The sequence below is a fragment of the Perca flavescens genome, chromosome 21 (assembly GCF_004354835.1).
Source record: "Perca flavescens isolate YP-PL-M2 chromosome 21, PFLA_1.0, whole genome shotgun sequence".
NCBI classification, from domain to species: Eukaryota; Metazoa; Chordata; class Actinopteri; order Perciformes; family Percidae; genus Perca; species Perca flavescens.
Window position 1 is genome coordinate 6,684,965 of NC_041351.1, and position 14,975 is coordinate 6,699,939.

Genomic DNA, 14,975 nt, shown 5'->3' on the forward strand with positions numbered 1-14,975 from the left:
CTTCACATGCTGCTTCCTGTCAGACAGGAAGTCTGTGATCTTTTATGGCTTTTTTCTACATACCATACTATGACTTTTTATGGATTTTTATCGGCATACTCTAAACTATGTCTTTTTGACTTTTTACGACATACTATAATATGACTTGTTTCAAAATCCTACACTATGACTTTTTATTGCTTTTTTTGACAAACTATACTATGACTTTTTTCGACATACTATAATATGAATTTTTTTCAAAACTTTCGACATACTATACAACTTTTTTTCGATATACTATACTATGATGTTTTTTTGACATCCTATACAATGGCTTTTTTATGACTTTTTTGACATACTATACTATGACCTTTTTACGACATACTATACTATGACTTTTTAATGACTTTTTTCAACATACTATACTACAACTTTTTTTCAAAATTTTTGACATACTATACTATGAATTTTTTTTACGTACTATGACTTTTTTCAACATACTATACTGCCTTTTTTCAACATACTATACTATGACTTTTTCATGACTTTTCTACATTTTTGAAATACTATGCTATGACTTTTTTCGTCATACAATACTATGACTTTTTTTTGAAATACTATACTATGACTTTTTTTGAAATACTATACTATGATTTTTTTTGACATACTATGTTTGACATACTATACTATGACTTTTTTCAACATACTATACTATGACTTTTTTTCAAAACTTTTGGCATACTATACTATGACTTTTTTCGTCATACAATACTATGACTTCTTTTCAACATACTATACTAACTTTTTTCAACATACTATACTATGCCATTTTTGACATGCTATGCTGTGATTTTTTTTTTACATACTATACTATGACTTATTTCGACACACTATAGTATGACTTTTTAATGACTTTTTTTCGACATACTATACCATGACTGTTTTTTGGCATACTATTCTATGACTTTTTCATGACTTTTTTTGACATACTATACTATGACTTTTTTTGACATGCTATGCTATGAATTTTTTTCAACATATTATACTGACTTTTTTCAACATACTATACTATGACTTTTTTTCAAAATTTTAAACATACTATGACTTTTTTCGACATACAATACTATGACTTTTTTTCAAAATTTGACATACTATATGACTTTTTTTTCAACATACTATACTGACTTTTTTTCGACATACTATACTATGACTATTTTTTTTCTAAATTTGATGTATTATACCATTACTTTTTTCGTCATACAATACTATGACTTTTTTCGACATACTGTACTATGCCTTTTGACATACTATACTGACTTTTTTTCTAAATTCAACATACTATATGCTATGACTATTTTTTTCAAAATTTTCAACATACTATGACTTTTTTTTTCGACATACTATACTATGACTTTTTTTTTAATTTTCGACATACTATACTATGATTTTTTTTTTTACGTACTATACTATGACTTTTTTCAACATACTATACTGCCTTTTTTCGACATACTATACTATGACTTTTTCATGACTTTTTTCTACATTTTTGAAATACTATGCTATGACTTTTTTCGTCATACAATACTGACTTTTTTTCGAAATACTATACTATGATTTTTTTGACATACTATGTTTGACATACTATACTATGACTTTTTTCAACATACTATACTATGACGTTTTTTCAAAACTTTTGACATACTATACTATGACTTTTTTCGTAATACAATACTATGACTTCTTTTCAACATACTATACTGACTTTTTTCAACATACTATCACTTTTTTCAACATACTATACTTAGGCCATTTTTGACATGCTATGCTGTGATTTTTTTGACATACTATACTATGACTTATTTCTACAAACTATAGTATGACTTTTTAATGACTTTTTTTCGACATACTATGGCTTTTTTATGACTTTTTTCGACATACTATAGAACTTATTTTCGACATACTATACCATGACTGTTTTTCGGCATACTATTCTATGACTTTTTCATGACTTTTTTTGACATACTATACTATGACTTTTTTTGACATGCTATGAATTTTTTTTAACATATTATACTGACTTTTTTCAACATACTATACTATGACTTTTTTCGCTATACTATACTATGGCTTTTTTGTGACTTTTTTCGATATACTATACCATGACTATTTTTCGACATAGTATACTATGACTTTTTTTCAAAATTTTAAACCTACTATGACTTTTTTGGACATACAATACTATGACTTTTTTTCAAAATTTGACATACTATATGACTTTTTTTTCCAAATACTATACTGACTTTTTTTGGACATACTATACTATGACTATTTTTTTTCTAAATTTGATGTATTATACCATACCTTTTATCGTCATACAATACTATGACTTTTTTCGACATACTGTATGCTATGACTATTTTTTTCAAAATTTTAACTATACTAGGATTTTTTTTTTCGACATACTATACTATGACATTTTTTAAAATTTTCGACATACTATACTATGATTTTTTTTTTACGTACTATACTATGACTTTTTTCAACATACTATACTGCCTTTTTTCGACATACTATACTATGACTTTTTCATGACTTTTTTTCTACATTTTTGAAATACTATGCTATGACTTTTTTCGTCATACAATACTATGACTTTTTTTCGAAATACTATACTATGATTTTTTTGACATACTATGTTTGACATACTATACTATGACTTTTTTCAACATACTATACTATGACGTTTTTTCAAAACTTTTGACATACTATACTATGACTTTTTTCGTCATACAATACTATGACTTCTTTTCAACATACTATACTGACGTTTTTCAACATTCTATGACTTTTTTCAACATACTATACTTAGGCCATTTTTGACATGCTATGCTGTGATTTTTTTGACATACTATACTATGACTTATTTCTACAAACTATAGTATGACTTTTTAATGACTTTTTTTCGACATACTAAACTATGGCTTTTTTATGACTTTTTTCGACATAATATACAACTTATTTTCGACATACTATACCATGACTGTTTTTCGGCATACTATTCTATGACTTTTTCATGACTTTTTTTGACATACTATACTATGACTTTTTTTGACATGCTATGAATTTTTTTTAACATATTATACTGACTTTTTTCAACATACTATACTTAGGCCATTTTTGACATGCTATGCTATGCTATGACTTTTTTCGCTATACTATACTATGGCTTTTTTATGACTTTTTTCGATATACTATACCATGACTATTTTTCGACATAGTATACTATGACTTTTTTTCAAAATTTTAAACATACTATGACTTTTTTCGACATACAATACTATGACTTTTTTTCAAAATTTGACATACTATATGACTTTTTTTTCAACATACTATACTGACTTTTTTTGGACATACTATACTATGACTATTTTTTTTCTAAATTTGATGTATTATACCATACCTTTTATCGTCATACAATACTATGACTTTTTTTGACATACTGTACTATGCCTTTTGACATACTATACTGACTTTTTTTCTAAATTCAACATACTATATGCTATGACTACTTTTTTCTAAATTTTCGACATACTATACTATGACTTTTTTCGACTTTATTCAAAATACTATACCATGATTTTATTTTTTACATAGTATACTATGACTTTTTTTCCGACTTTCAACATACTATAACTTTTTTTCGATATACTATGACTTTTTTTTCCGACTTTCGAGATATGCTATAACTTTTTTTCGACATACTATACAATGACTCTTTCGATATCCTTTACTATGACTTTTTCCGACATACTATACTATGGCTTTTTTATGACTTTTCCGACATGCTATTCCTTGACTTTTTTAAAGACTTTCTTCGACATACTATACTATGGCTTTTTTTGACATGCTATGCTATGAATTTTTTTCAACATATTATACTGACTTTTTTCAACATACTATACTATGACTTTTTTCGCTATACTATACTATGGCTTTTTTATGACTTTTTTCGATATACAGTGGGGGAAATAAGTATTTGACCCCTTGCTGATTTTGCAGGTTTGCCCACTTACAAAGAATGCAAAAATCTACAATTTTAATCATATGTACATTCTAACAGTGAAAGACAGAATCCCAAAGAAAATTCCAGAAAATCACATCATATGAATTTATTAAAATTGATAACCATCTGATGAGGAAAAACAAGTATTTGACCCCCTGGACAAACAGCATGTTAATATTTTGTAGAAAAGCCATTATTGGCCAGCACAGATGTCAAACGGTTTTTATAGTTGGTGACAAGGTTTGTGCACATTTTGGCAGGGATGTTGGCCCCTCCTCCCTGCAGACAGCCTCCAAATCATTCAGGTTCGAGGTTGTCGCCTGGCAACTTGAATTTTAAGCTCCCTCCAAAGATTTTCAATCGGATTCAGGTCTGGAGACTGGCTAGGCCACTCCAGAACCTTGATGTGCTTCTTCTTCAGCCACTCTTTTGTTGCTTTGGCGGTGTGCTTAGGGTCGTTGTCGTGCTGAAACACCCATCCTCGACCCATCTTCAGCTCTCTCACTGAGGGAAGGAGATGTCGGTCCAGAATTCCACGATACATGGCCCCGTCCATCCTCCCCTCAATACGATGGAGTTGTCCCGTCCCCTTGGCTGAAAAGCACCCCAAAGCATGATGTTGCCACCACCATGCTTGACGGTGGGGATGGTGTTCTTTGGGTTGTACTCGGTGTTCTTTGCCCTCCAAACACGACGAGTTGAGTTGAGGCCAAAAAGTTCTATTTTGGTCTCATCTGACCACATCACCTTCTTCCAGGCCTCTTCTGAGTCGTCCAGGTGGTGAATGGCGAACTTCATGCGGGCCTGTACATGTTTCTTCTTGAGCAGGGGACCTTGCGTGCGCTGCAGGATTTCAATCCATGACGGCGTAGTGTGTTACCAACCGTTCTTTTTTTGTAACTGTGGTCCCAGCTGCCTTCAGTTGATTCATCAGTTCCCCCCTTGTGGTTTTGGGATTATTCCTCACCGTTCGCATGATCAGGGACACCCCACGAGGCAAGATCTTGTATGGAGGCCCAGACCGAGGGAGGTTGGCGGTTGTGTGGTGCTTCTTCCATTTCCTGATAACTGCACCGACAGTTGATCTTTTTCTCTCCAAGTTGCTTTCCGATTCTCTTGTAGCCCATCCCAGCCTTGTGCAGATCAACAATCTTGTCCCTGATGTCCGTAGAAAGCTCTTTGGTCTTGCCCATGGTAGTGATGTTGGATGCTGGTTGTTTGGGTGTTCACAGGTGTCTTTTATACAGGTAACGAGGTGAGGCAGGTATATTTGATGTAGATAATTGGTTCGGATTGGGGCTGTGTCTTAAAGAAAGACTAACTGGCTTGTAGGAGCCAGAATACTTGCTGTTTGTCCAGGGGGTCAAATACTTGTTTTTCCTCATCAGATGGTTATCAATTTTAATAAATTCATATGATGTGATTTTCTGGAATTTTCTTTGGGATTCTGTCTTTCACTGTTAGAATGTACATATGATTAAAATTGTAGATTTTTGCATTCTTTGTAAGTGGGCAAACCTGCAAAATCAGCAAGGGGTCACATACTTATTTCCCCCACTGTACTATACCATGACTATTTTTCGACATAGTATACTATGACTTTTTTTCAAAATTTTAAACATACTATGACTTTCTTCGACATACAATACTATGACTTTTTTTCAAAATTTGACATACTATATGACTTTTTTTTTCAACATACTATACTGACTTTTTTTCGACATACTACACTATGACTATTTTTTTTCTAAATTTGATGTATTATACCATTACTTTTTTCGTCATACAATACTATGACTTTTTTCGACATACTGTACTATGCCTTTTGACATACTATACTTTTTTTCTAAATTCAACATACTATATGCTATGACTATTTTTTTCTAAATTTTCAACATACTATGACTTTTTTTTTCGACATACTATACTATGACTTATTTCGACACACTATACTATGACTTTTTAATGACTTTTTTTCGAAATACTATACTATGGCTTTTTTTTAAATTTCGACATACTATACTATTTTTTTTTTATAAGTTTTTTCAACATACTATACTACTTTTTTTTTTTTTTTTCGACATACTATACTTTTTCATGACTTTTTTTCAACATTTTGAAATACTGACTATGACTTTTTTAGGTCATACAATTGACTTTTTCAAAATACTATACTATGATTTTTTTTTTGACATACTATGTTTGACATACTTTACATTTTTTTTTCAACATACTATACATTTTTGAAATACTATAGTATGACTTTTTAATGACTTTTTTTCGACATACTATACTATGGCTTTTTTTTTTTCGAAATACTATACAACTTATGACATACTATACCATTTTTTTTGACATACTATTATGACTTTTTAATGACTTTTTTGACATATATACTATGGCTTTTTTTTTAAATACATACTATACTATGATTTTTTTTTTTTCAACATACTATACTGACTTTTTTCAACATACTATGCCTTTTTTCGACATACTATACTTGACTTTTTCATGACTTTTTTTTTCTACACACTATAGTATGACTTTTTTTAATGACAACATACTTTTTTTCGACATACAATACTATGACTTTTTTTTATGAAATTTTTATGATTTTTTTTTTGACATACTATGTTTGACATACTTATGACTTTTTCAACATACTATACTATGACTTATTTCGACACACTATAGTATGACTTTTTAATGACTTTTTTTCGACATACTATACTATGGCTTTTTTATGACTTTTTTTGACATACTATACAACTTATTTTCGACATAATTTTTTCAAGATACTATTCTATGACTTTTTTTTTTTCAACATACTATACTACTTTTTTTTTTTTGACATACTATACTATGAATTTTTTTCAAGATATTTTATGACTTTTTTTCAACATATTATTTGACTTTTATCAACATACTATACCATGACTTTTATGACTTTTTTGATATACTATACTATGACTTTTTTTTCAAAATATTATGAAAATTTTAAACATACTATGACTTTTTTCGACATACAATACTATGACTTTTTTTCAAAATTTGACATACTATGACTTTTTTTCAACATACTATACTGACTTTTTTTCGACATACTATACTATGACGATTTGTTTTCTAAATTTGATGTATTATACCATTACTTTTTTCGTCATACAATACTATGACTTTTTTCGACATACTGTACTATGCCTTTTGACATACTATACTGACTTTTTTTTCTAAATTCAACATTCTATATGCTATGACTATTTCTTTCTAAATTTTCAACATACTATGACTTTTTTTTTCGACATACTATACTATGACTTTTTTGGACTTTATTCAAAATACTATACCATGATTTTATTTTTTACATAGTATACTATGACTTTTTTTCCGACTTTCAACATACTATAACTTTTTTTCGATATACAATGACTTTTTTTTCCGACTTTCGAGATATGCTATAACTTTTTTTCGACATACTATACAATGACTCTTTCGATATCCTTTACTATGACTTTTTCCGACATACTATACTATGGCGTTTTTATGACTTTTCCGACATGCTATTCCATGACTTTTTTAAAGACTTTCTTTGACATACTATGACTTTTTTTTTCGAAATTTAATAACATGATTTTTTTCAACATACTATACTATGACTTTTTTTTTCGACAATAAGAACATTTCCTGAAATGATGAACTGTTCCTATAAACAGCCTGAATAGATGAATCACATAATTAATATGGTCAGTTTGCTTTTGCTTACCATAATCCTTCTCGCTCATAAAATGGGGGAAAAGTTAAAGAATACCCACATGTATCTCATAACACACAGGAAAGAATAGTCTGGACTTCAGTTAGGATATTATTATGGGTATTTATTAAGCAATCTCTCCAACCATTCATGTTTATGGATTGAATAGGCATCAGATGTGAGAGGAATGCAGCTCTTAAAAACAAAACAAAATCAAATCCCTAATGAGATTAATTTAAAACAAAAACACCATAGCCTTATATACAAGTGAATGGGGTGGGCATGTGCAAGAGGTGCATGGGGTTTCAGGGTGTGTATGATGATGGTCGGTACAACAGGAAGATTTCTGAAGGTGGGAGAAAGGAGGTAGGGTAGGGGCTGGCTTTAGTACATGTAGCCTTTGGAATAGGGCTGGGGGCCCATGTTTTGGGGGGCTTGTTCTGTGGCGTAGGGTACTCCCTCATCCAGGTGGGACAGGGGCACTGTGTCCTCCTCATTAACGTAGCGCTCAAACTCAGCCTTCAGGCTGGGCCGCTGATTGTCGGGGAAGGCCAGGGAAATGAGGGCCTCAGGCTCACACACAAACTTGTAAACATAGCGCTCTCCTGCCACCTAGAGAGGGAAAGAGAGAGAGAGAGAGAGAGAGAACGGCTTGAGTCATGTACATGATACACATTCAACCCTTTTTTACCCTAGGTGTACAGTCTTTTAAAAGTTTTTTTGTGACAGCATTTTGTGTGCCATTTTCTTCGACATACTATGACTTTTTTCAACATACCATTACTTTTTTCGACATACTATACTATGACTGACATACTATGTCAAAAAAGTCATAGTATGTTGAAAAAAGTCATAGTATACTTTGACTTTATCAACATGACTTTCTCAACATACTATACTGACTTTTTTTTCAACATACTATACTATGACTTTTTTTCAACATACTATGACTTTTGACATACTATGAGTTTGACATTTTTATTGACCTACTATACTATTAGCATACTAGTGATTTATAAAACATACACCCATTAGATGCACTTTAGAAAATATTACACATTTCAAGACAATGCTGCTAAGGTTTAAATACTAAATCATCTAAATAAATTTGTCATTTTAAATGACCAATTTGAAATAAAAAGGGGTGTGCATTTTGTACCTTCTGCATGATTCCCTTCTCATAGTAATAGCGCAGAGAGCGACTGAGCTTGTCATAGTTCATGGCTGGACGGTTCTTCTGCATGCCCCAGAGCCTGGCAACCTGAGCAGAAGGAAGGGAGAATGAGAAGGGGAGAAGATGGAAGAAAAGGAAATGGCTGTGGTTACACTTCTGGCTTAGTTCAGCTTTAGTGAGGTTTATTTAAAGGCGACTGGTTATTTGCATGCTTTTGAAGGCCTAAAGAATAAAGCCTTTATCAAATAACACATCAACAGAAGAGAAAAGCTTGTGTCAGCATTTTATTTTCTTGAACTTCATATTCCCCGAATCAAAATTAGACACACTTGTGTGAATTTTCATACTGTGACCACTAGGAGTCCTCGGTGGCAAACCAACGTCCTCTCTGCTCTAGGGCGAGTCCCCACATGTGGATTCACTTCCTTTTTATGTAACCCATTACCACTTGAATGCAACCAGAGTCCTACGGTGTTCACAGTGAAATAAGAGTCATGGCTGGTTGTCAGAGGCAGGCCATGAAATACACTCCCAACCCAAAATTGAACTGACGAGGGACCACTAACTGATAGAAAATTAGTGTCTCACAACCCCACACAGGCAATGGGGAAGTAAATCAAATTATTAACAGTGAATGATCTTAACGTTGACAAACATTTGAGATTGTGGTAGAAAGTGTAAAGCTGGGGGAGGGGGGAGACACTGCTACTCATGACTCAGGAAGAGACAGGTTGTATCCCACAGTGGCCATCCAGCCAGCAGTACTGTTTGATCTCTGAGTGTGCTCTTAGCCCTAATTGCTCTTGTAAAACTCTTACCCCATTCATTTTTAATGTACAGTAAAAAGATAATGGAAAAACACAGCAGACCTATCCGTATTAGGACCCACCTAAAATCGACGCTGTCCAATTAAACTGCAGACTTAAACATCGCCGAAATGTCTTGACTAAAGAAATGTGAGGAGGTGAGAGAGAACAGGGGGTGTTGGATGATTCTTTGATAGCGCTTGTCCTTCATTTATCAATCCAGCGTTTCATGTGTTGAATAATGAATGGGGGACTAATGGAAGATGGATCAGAGAATAGACCTGTGAGGAAAGTGGCCAAATCTCACTTCTAATCGCCAACATAAATTCATTCCGAGAATAACTCCTGTGCTGTCCTTATATTAACATTGTGATCTCTATCAACACTTCTCCTCTATCTGTGAGGAAGGCGATACAGTAATACAAACTAAAATTAGTGCTGAAGCATTTTAAAACAGTATCTCTTTCATTCAAACAATTACTATGATAATTCTACTACAGATTTAATAGAAAGAAGTTAAAAGGCTAGCAGGGCTCGACATTAAGGCTTGTCCGCTTGTCCGGGACAAGTGGATTTTTTGTAGGACAAGTGGAAGAGAAATGTACTTGCCCCACTGGACAAGTAATGAGAAACTATAAAATATTGACTTAATCTCAATATATTGGCTTAGTATCGTAATATATTGACTTAGTAACTCAACATATTGGTTCAGTATCTCAATATATTGACTTAGTAACTCAGAATATTGACTAAGAATCTCAAAGCAATGAGAACATTCAAAATATTGACTTACAATCTCAATATATTGACTCAATATCTCAAAATATCTCAATATATTGACATAGTAACTTAGAATATTGACTAGGAATCTGAAAGTAATGAGAAACTTTAAAATATTCACTTAGAATCTCAATATATTAATTTCTGCACACCGGCGTGCAAAGTATAACTTTGTATTATGAGTCTGGAGATCCTTTTTTCTTGTTGAAGGGGAAATCTATTCTTGGGACACATTTGTTTCTACTGTTTAAACTGAATTGTATTAATGTTGATAGTGTTTGGATGCTTTCAATGGTTTCTTCAAATTCTGCATTAGCAAAACACCAAAAAAATTATAAAATGATTAATCTTTACCCTGACAAGTGACTTTTGTTCATGGACAAGTAAAACGTAAATGTACTTGTGCCTCAAAAAGGTAATGTCAATGTCAAGCCCTGGCTAGTGACCCTAGAGAGGCCCTTATACTGGTGGACAATACTGACCAACAAAATCATATTTTACGATAAGCATACCTTCCTTTTTTGTTTGGATTCACACCACCAAAACCTGACCAATAATCGCCGATAGATGCTTACCACAAAACAAAAACTTAAACTGTATTGAAGTCCAATAAAAAAGGTTCCAACTTCTGTCTAAAAATATAAATTCAAAGTGTTACTGTTAAATACTGTAACCAATCAGTGGAATTCTGTAAGAATACTGCCGTTTGGACACAACTTCCCAATTAAAAAGAATTTTTCTTTTTGATTAAAAGAAAAATGACTCGGCCATACCTCTTCGGGTTCAATGAGTTTGAACTCCATGCCGCGGCCGGTCCAGGCGATGAAGTGGGCATTGCCCGGGTCGTCCAGCAAGGCCACCAGGAACTGCCAGAGCTGCAAGGAGCCACGGCGCTGGTAAGGTGTGCCCTCGCGAAAAACACCACCCCCCTCCTGCTTCACCTCACCTGGAATGAGGAGAGAAGAGACTGGAGATCAGTGTGTTTATGGGCTATAATCACACATGTCAAAAGGTTTTCTTTGCATTACAAATGGACCAGGAGTTACAGAATCTGACCAGCTTATGATGCAACTCAAATGTCTTTGTAGCTTCAGTTGTAGTTTACTCCCAGCCAAGATAATTCCAGGCATTTCTCAGCACATTAATCTGCATCAGATTGTGAGATTCAATCAGGAAATTGAATGGTCTAAATGGGTCTATATTACATGTACAAACAAGGAAATGTTAACCAGCTAAATAGCTGGGAAATCTCTGAATTCTAGTGGGGCCAGTACATTATTACTGTAGGTCATCTAATCTTAAGGTTTCATATTTGCATACTGACATAAACTGAATCAAATGCTTATTAACTACGGCTTATCACACTGACCACTAAAAATGGCAGCAGTGTGTTTAGTTGAGATGGAAATAGGAACATTTTTAGGGCACCAAGAGAAACAAAAGAATGAAAATACAAAGCACATAGATATTTAAACGCAAGAAGATGCAAAATAATAAATGAGTACTAATACTGGGTGAAGCAATATGTAGGTAAATGGACACTGATTAGTTCTTGGTTGTTTACTGGTTACTGGATATGTTGTACACAAGTGTGGGAACAGGAGAAGCTCAGCTAAGTTACTGCTGTCGTCTCTCAGAGAAGTTGCACACTTCACTGGTTGAACCAGTGCTGACACCCTCAGGCTGCCCACTCAATCTCCTTTAGCGTCAATCACCAACAACAGCATGGGAAACCGCGTGTCTCTCTCCTCACTGTGACGGAGGAGCCCTACATTGTGTGTGTGGGGAAACCAAACCCACTAACTAAGCTTCTGCGTACACAAAGACCAATGTACCTATTACACAGGGATACCTGAACTCGATATAAGACGGTATATAGAGTTTCTCTCCAATACCTGCTATCATCCAACTAAGCCCTCGCCAAGTGGACTGCAGTGTGCAAATGAAATTGTGAGCGAACGCAGAGGGATTATGGGTACAGCAGACTCACCTTCGAACTTCTCTGGAACCACACGGGAGTCGTTTTCAAACAAATAGCCTGGGAGAAAAAGGGAGAATTGTGTTAGTTTCAAGGGGCCTTGCTCTTAGCACAAAATAGGTTGTTCATTTGGGATCTGTGCCAAGATTTCAATACCATCCCAACAAAATACAAGGATCTATTCACACATGATTATAGTTAGGTCAATAAGTGTGTACTCCACTTTAACAAAAAAAGACGAGAGCACTTCAGTGACAGGGAGAGGATTTCATATTGGAAACATTGAAAGAGACTTGGATCTTTGCTCCCATTTTCAGGGCCAGTGAACTTATTGTAACATCTTTTGGGCTTTTAGGCATAACATCATTGATGAAAAAGAATTTGAATTACCAAAAATGGTCCAACAAACAATGTGACTGAAGGGAAGTTGTTTTTTTGCTGGGGAAATACTGTGCTTTTTCCAGGAGTTATGTTTATTCAGGGATTCTTGAGGCAGGGGTGAGGCGAGAGCCTTTTGCCAATGGAAACAGACACAGCACTGGTTAGCCAATAGAAACACGGACACTCTACGCCGGTTAGCCAATGACCGCAGAGCACTAACCAGCAAAGGCTCAATGTAGATAATGCATTGGAGGAGAGATTGGATACATCCAATTACAATATTGACATCACTATGATTCCTTCTACTGAAAAACAACTAACTAATTTGGCAGAGGCGTCTAAAAAATATCACAGTAAAAGTCAGGTTACCTTCATTGCTGTGCTGGGGGTTTGGGTAGCCCTCACTGTGGTGATACATAGAGGGACATCCAGGCATATCTGTAACAGAAACAAATAGCTAAAGGTCAAATTTTAGTTTATTTCATTGGTTTAACAGTAGTCTTGCATTGCCAGACCATTGCCAGACCGAGTATGGTCTGGCTTCACTGCTTATCTATTCTGGGATAGGGAAAAACGCCTTTGGCTCGTTTGCATTTATTTAAACCAATCACAACCATCCAGGGCGGATGCAGCAACGGTGCCAGTGCAAAATAGATAGCGAACGGGGAGGGACATCCGGCATGTCAGGCTGTATCCCCGGAATGTACATTTGGTGAGCCAGACTGGTTTAACACAATGAAAAATGATAGAATGATATTCTCGGAAGAAACTGTATTCCAATTTACCCAAAAAAAAAAAGATAAATTGGATTTTTATGGGGAAATAAACTGCATTTTATCAACCATTGATTAAAAGTTGCATTTGCTTGACAATTGCTCACAAAAGGGGTTAATTGTTGAAGAATAAATCACATTAAATAAATCTTATAAGTTTGAGTGAATAAAAACCCAAAACGTACTGCGTACTTAGCCAATACGAGCTTGAGAAAGTGGGTGGATTACATGGATATTTTGTGTGATCACCTCAAGCATTGCAAGGACAAATGCTGCATTCATCATATCACTTCTCTTGTCTCTGGTGGTATTTTTAGGCCATGAGCAAGCACCTTCACCAAACCAGAAAAGCAGTACAGTATACAGTGTCCGACTGCACTTTATCTGGGCACTATTGACTGACTCAAATGGGTGCATTCACAGAAATAGATTTTATATTCCTCCTCATAAACCTTTAAGCAAAACTCTCTGCAAGTTGGAACACATTTTGGTTATAATGAGTTCTTATAATGGAGGAGTATTGCCAAGAGTTTTGTGCTCCATATCCTGTGACTACTCTGCTAACCTTTGTGTGTGTGTGTTAGTATCTTTTACTTTGCCTGTCTGTGCATAAAAATAGAGGCGTGACACTGATTATTCTATATGCGTTTGTCTGTTTTTATGCTGTCTGTCAACTGTATGAACGAGAAGATCAAGAGCATAAAAACAGAAAAAGGTGCCGCTCTTTGCCTCTGGCTCTGGACGTGACTCACTCCTGGGGAATGCAGCTGCAGCACTGTGACTGTGATAAGATGCCACTGGGGAAAATCAAACCCTCCATTCTGGTGCAGCAGCACTCGATCATACTGTAAATAATATGTCTGCGAGCAATGGCAGGCTCCCAGCAGGGAGTGATCGGTCGATTGGGTGTGAGAGCAGCGGGGTTAATTGTGTTCTGAGTGACATGACCATTTTGTGTCTTTCATGCGACATAATAGCAGTGATTAACGGATACCAATTTGTATGTGAAACTAGTGTCATTCTCAAAGCCTGCTTTTAACTGTAGACTTGTGGCATTTGGCTTTCATTGTTCACATTAAACAAAGACACTGGTGTTGTCTTTACATGCTATTTTAATACAACTCATTTGTATGCTTCAGTGCCATTCTTCCATTGCATTCCCATGATTTTACAGTTTGGGAAAGGTTCTCTTTCAATTAAATAAACAAATATATTACCGTTATAAATCAACAGCAAATAAACAACAATTGAAATCATTTGTCTTTATAAACCATGTTAATGTTTTGCTTG

The 14,975-nt window shown here is 34.3% G+C and overlaps 1 protein-coding gene across 2 annotated transcripts in view; it reads right to left on the reverse strand.

Annotated features, from left to right (window-relative positions):
• Positions 1–7,902: 7,902 nt before the first annotated feature.
• Positions 7,903–14,975, reverse strand: part of etv4 (ETS variant transcription factor 4) — a 34,894-nt gene continuing 27,821 nt past the window's right edge. For both annotated transcript variants that reach the window (XM_028566922.1, XM_028566924.1), the window contains 5 exons: positions 13,282–13,350; positions 12,544–12,591; positions 11,327–11,499; positions 8,953–9,054; positions 7,903–8,405 (listed from right to left, as the gene is read on the reverse strand). In XM_028566922.1, coding sequence (XP_028422723.1) covers positions 8,178–8,405; positions 8,953–9,054; positions 11,327–11,499; positions 12,544–12,591; positions 13,282–13,350 — 620 coding nt within the window. In that variant the 3' untranslated portion in view covers positions 7,903–8,177. The remainder of the gene's footprint in view (positions 8,406–8,952; positions 9,055–11,326; positions 11,500–12,543; positions 12,592–13,281; positions 13,351–14,975) is intronic.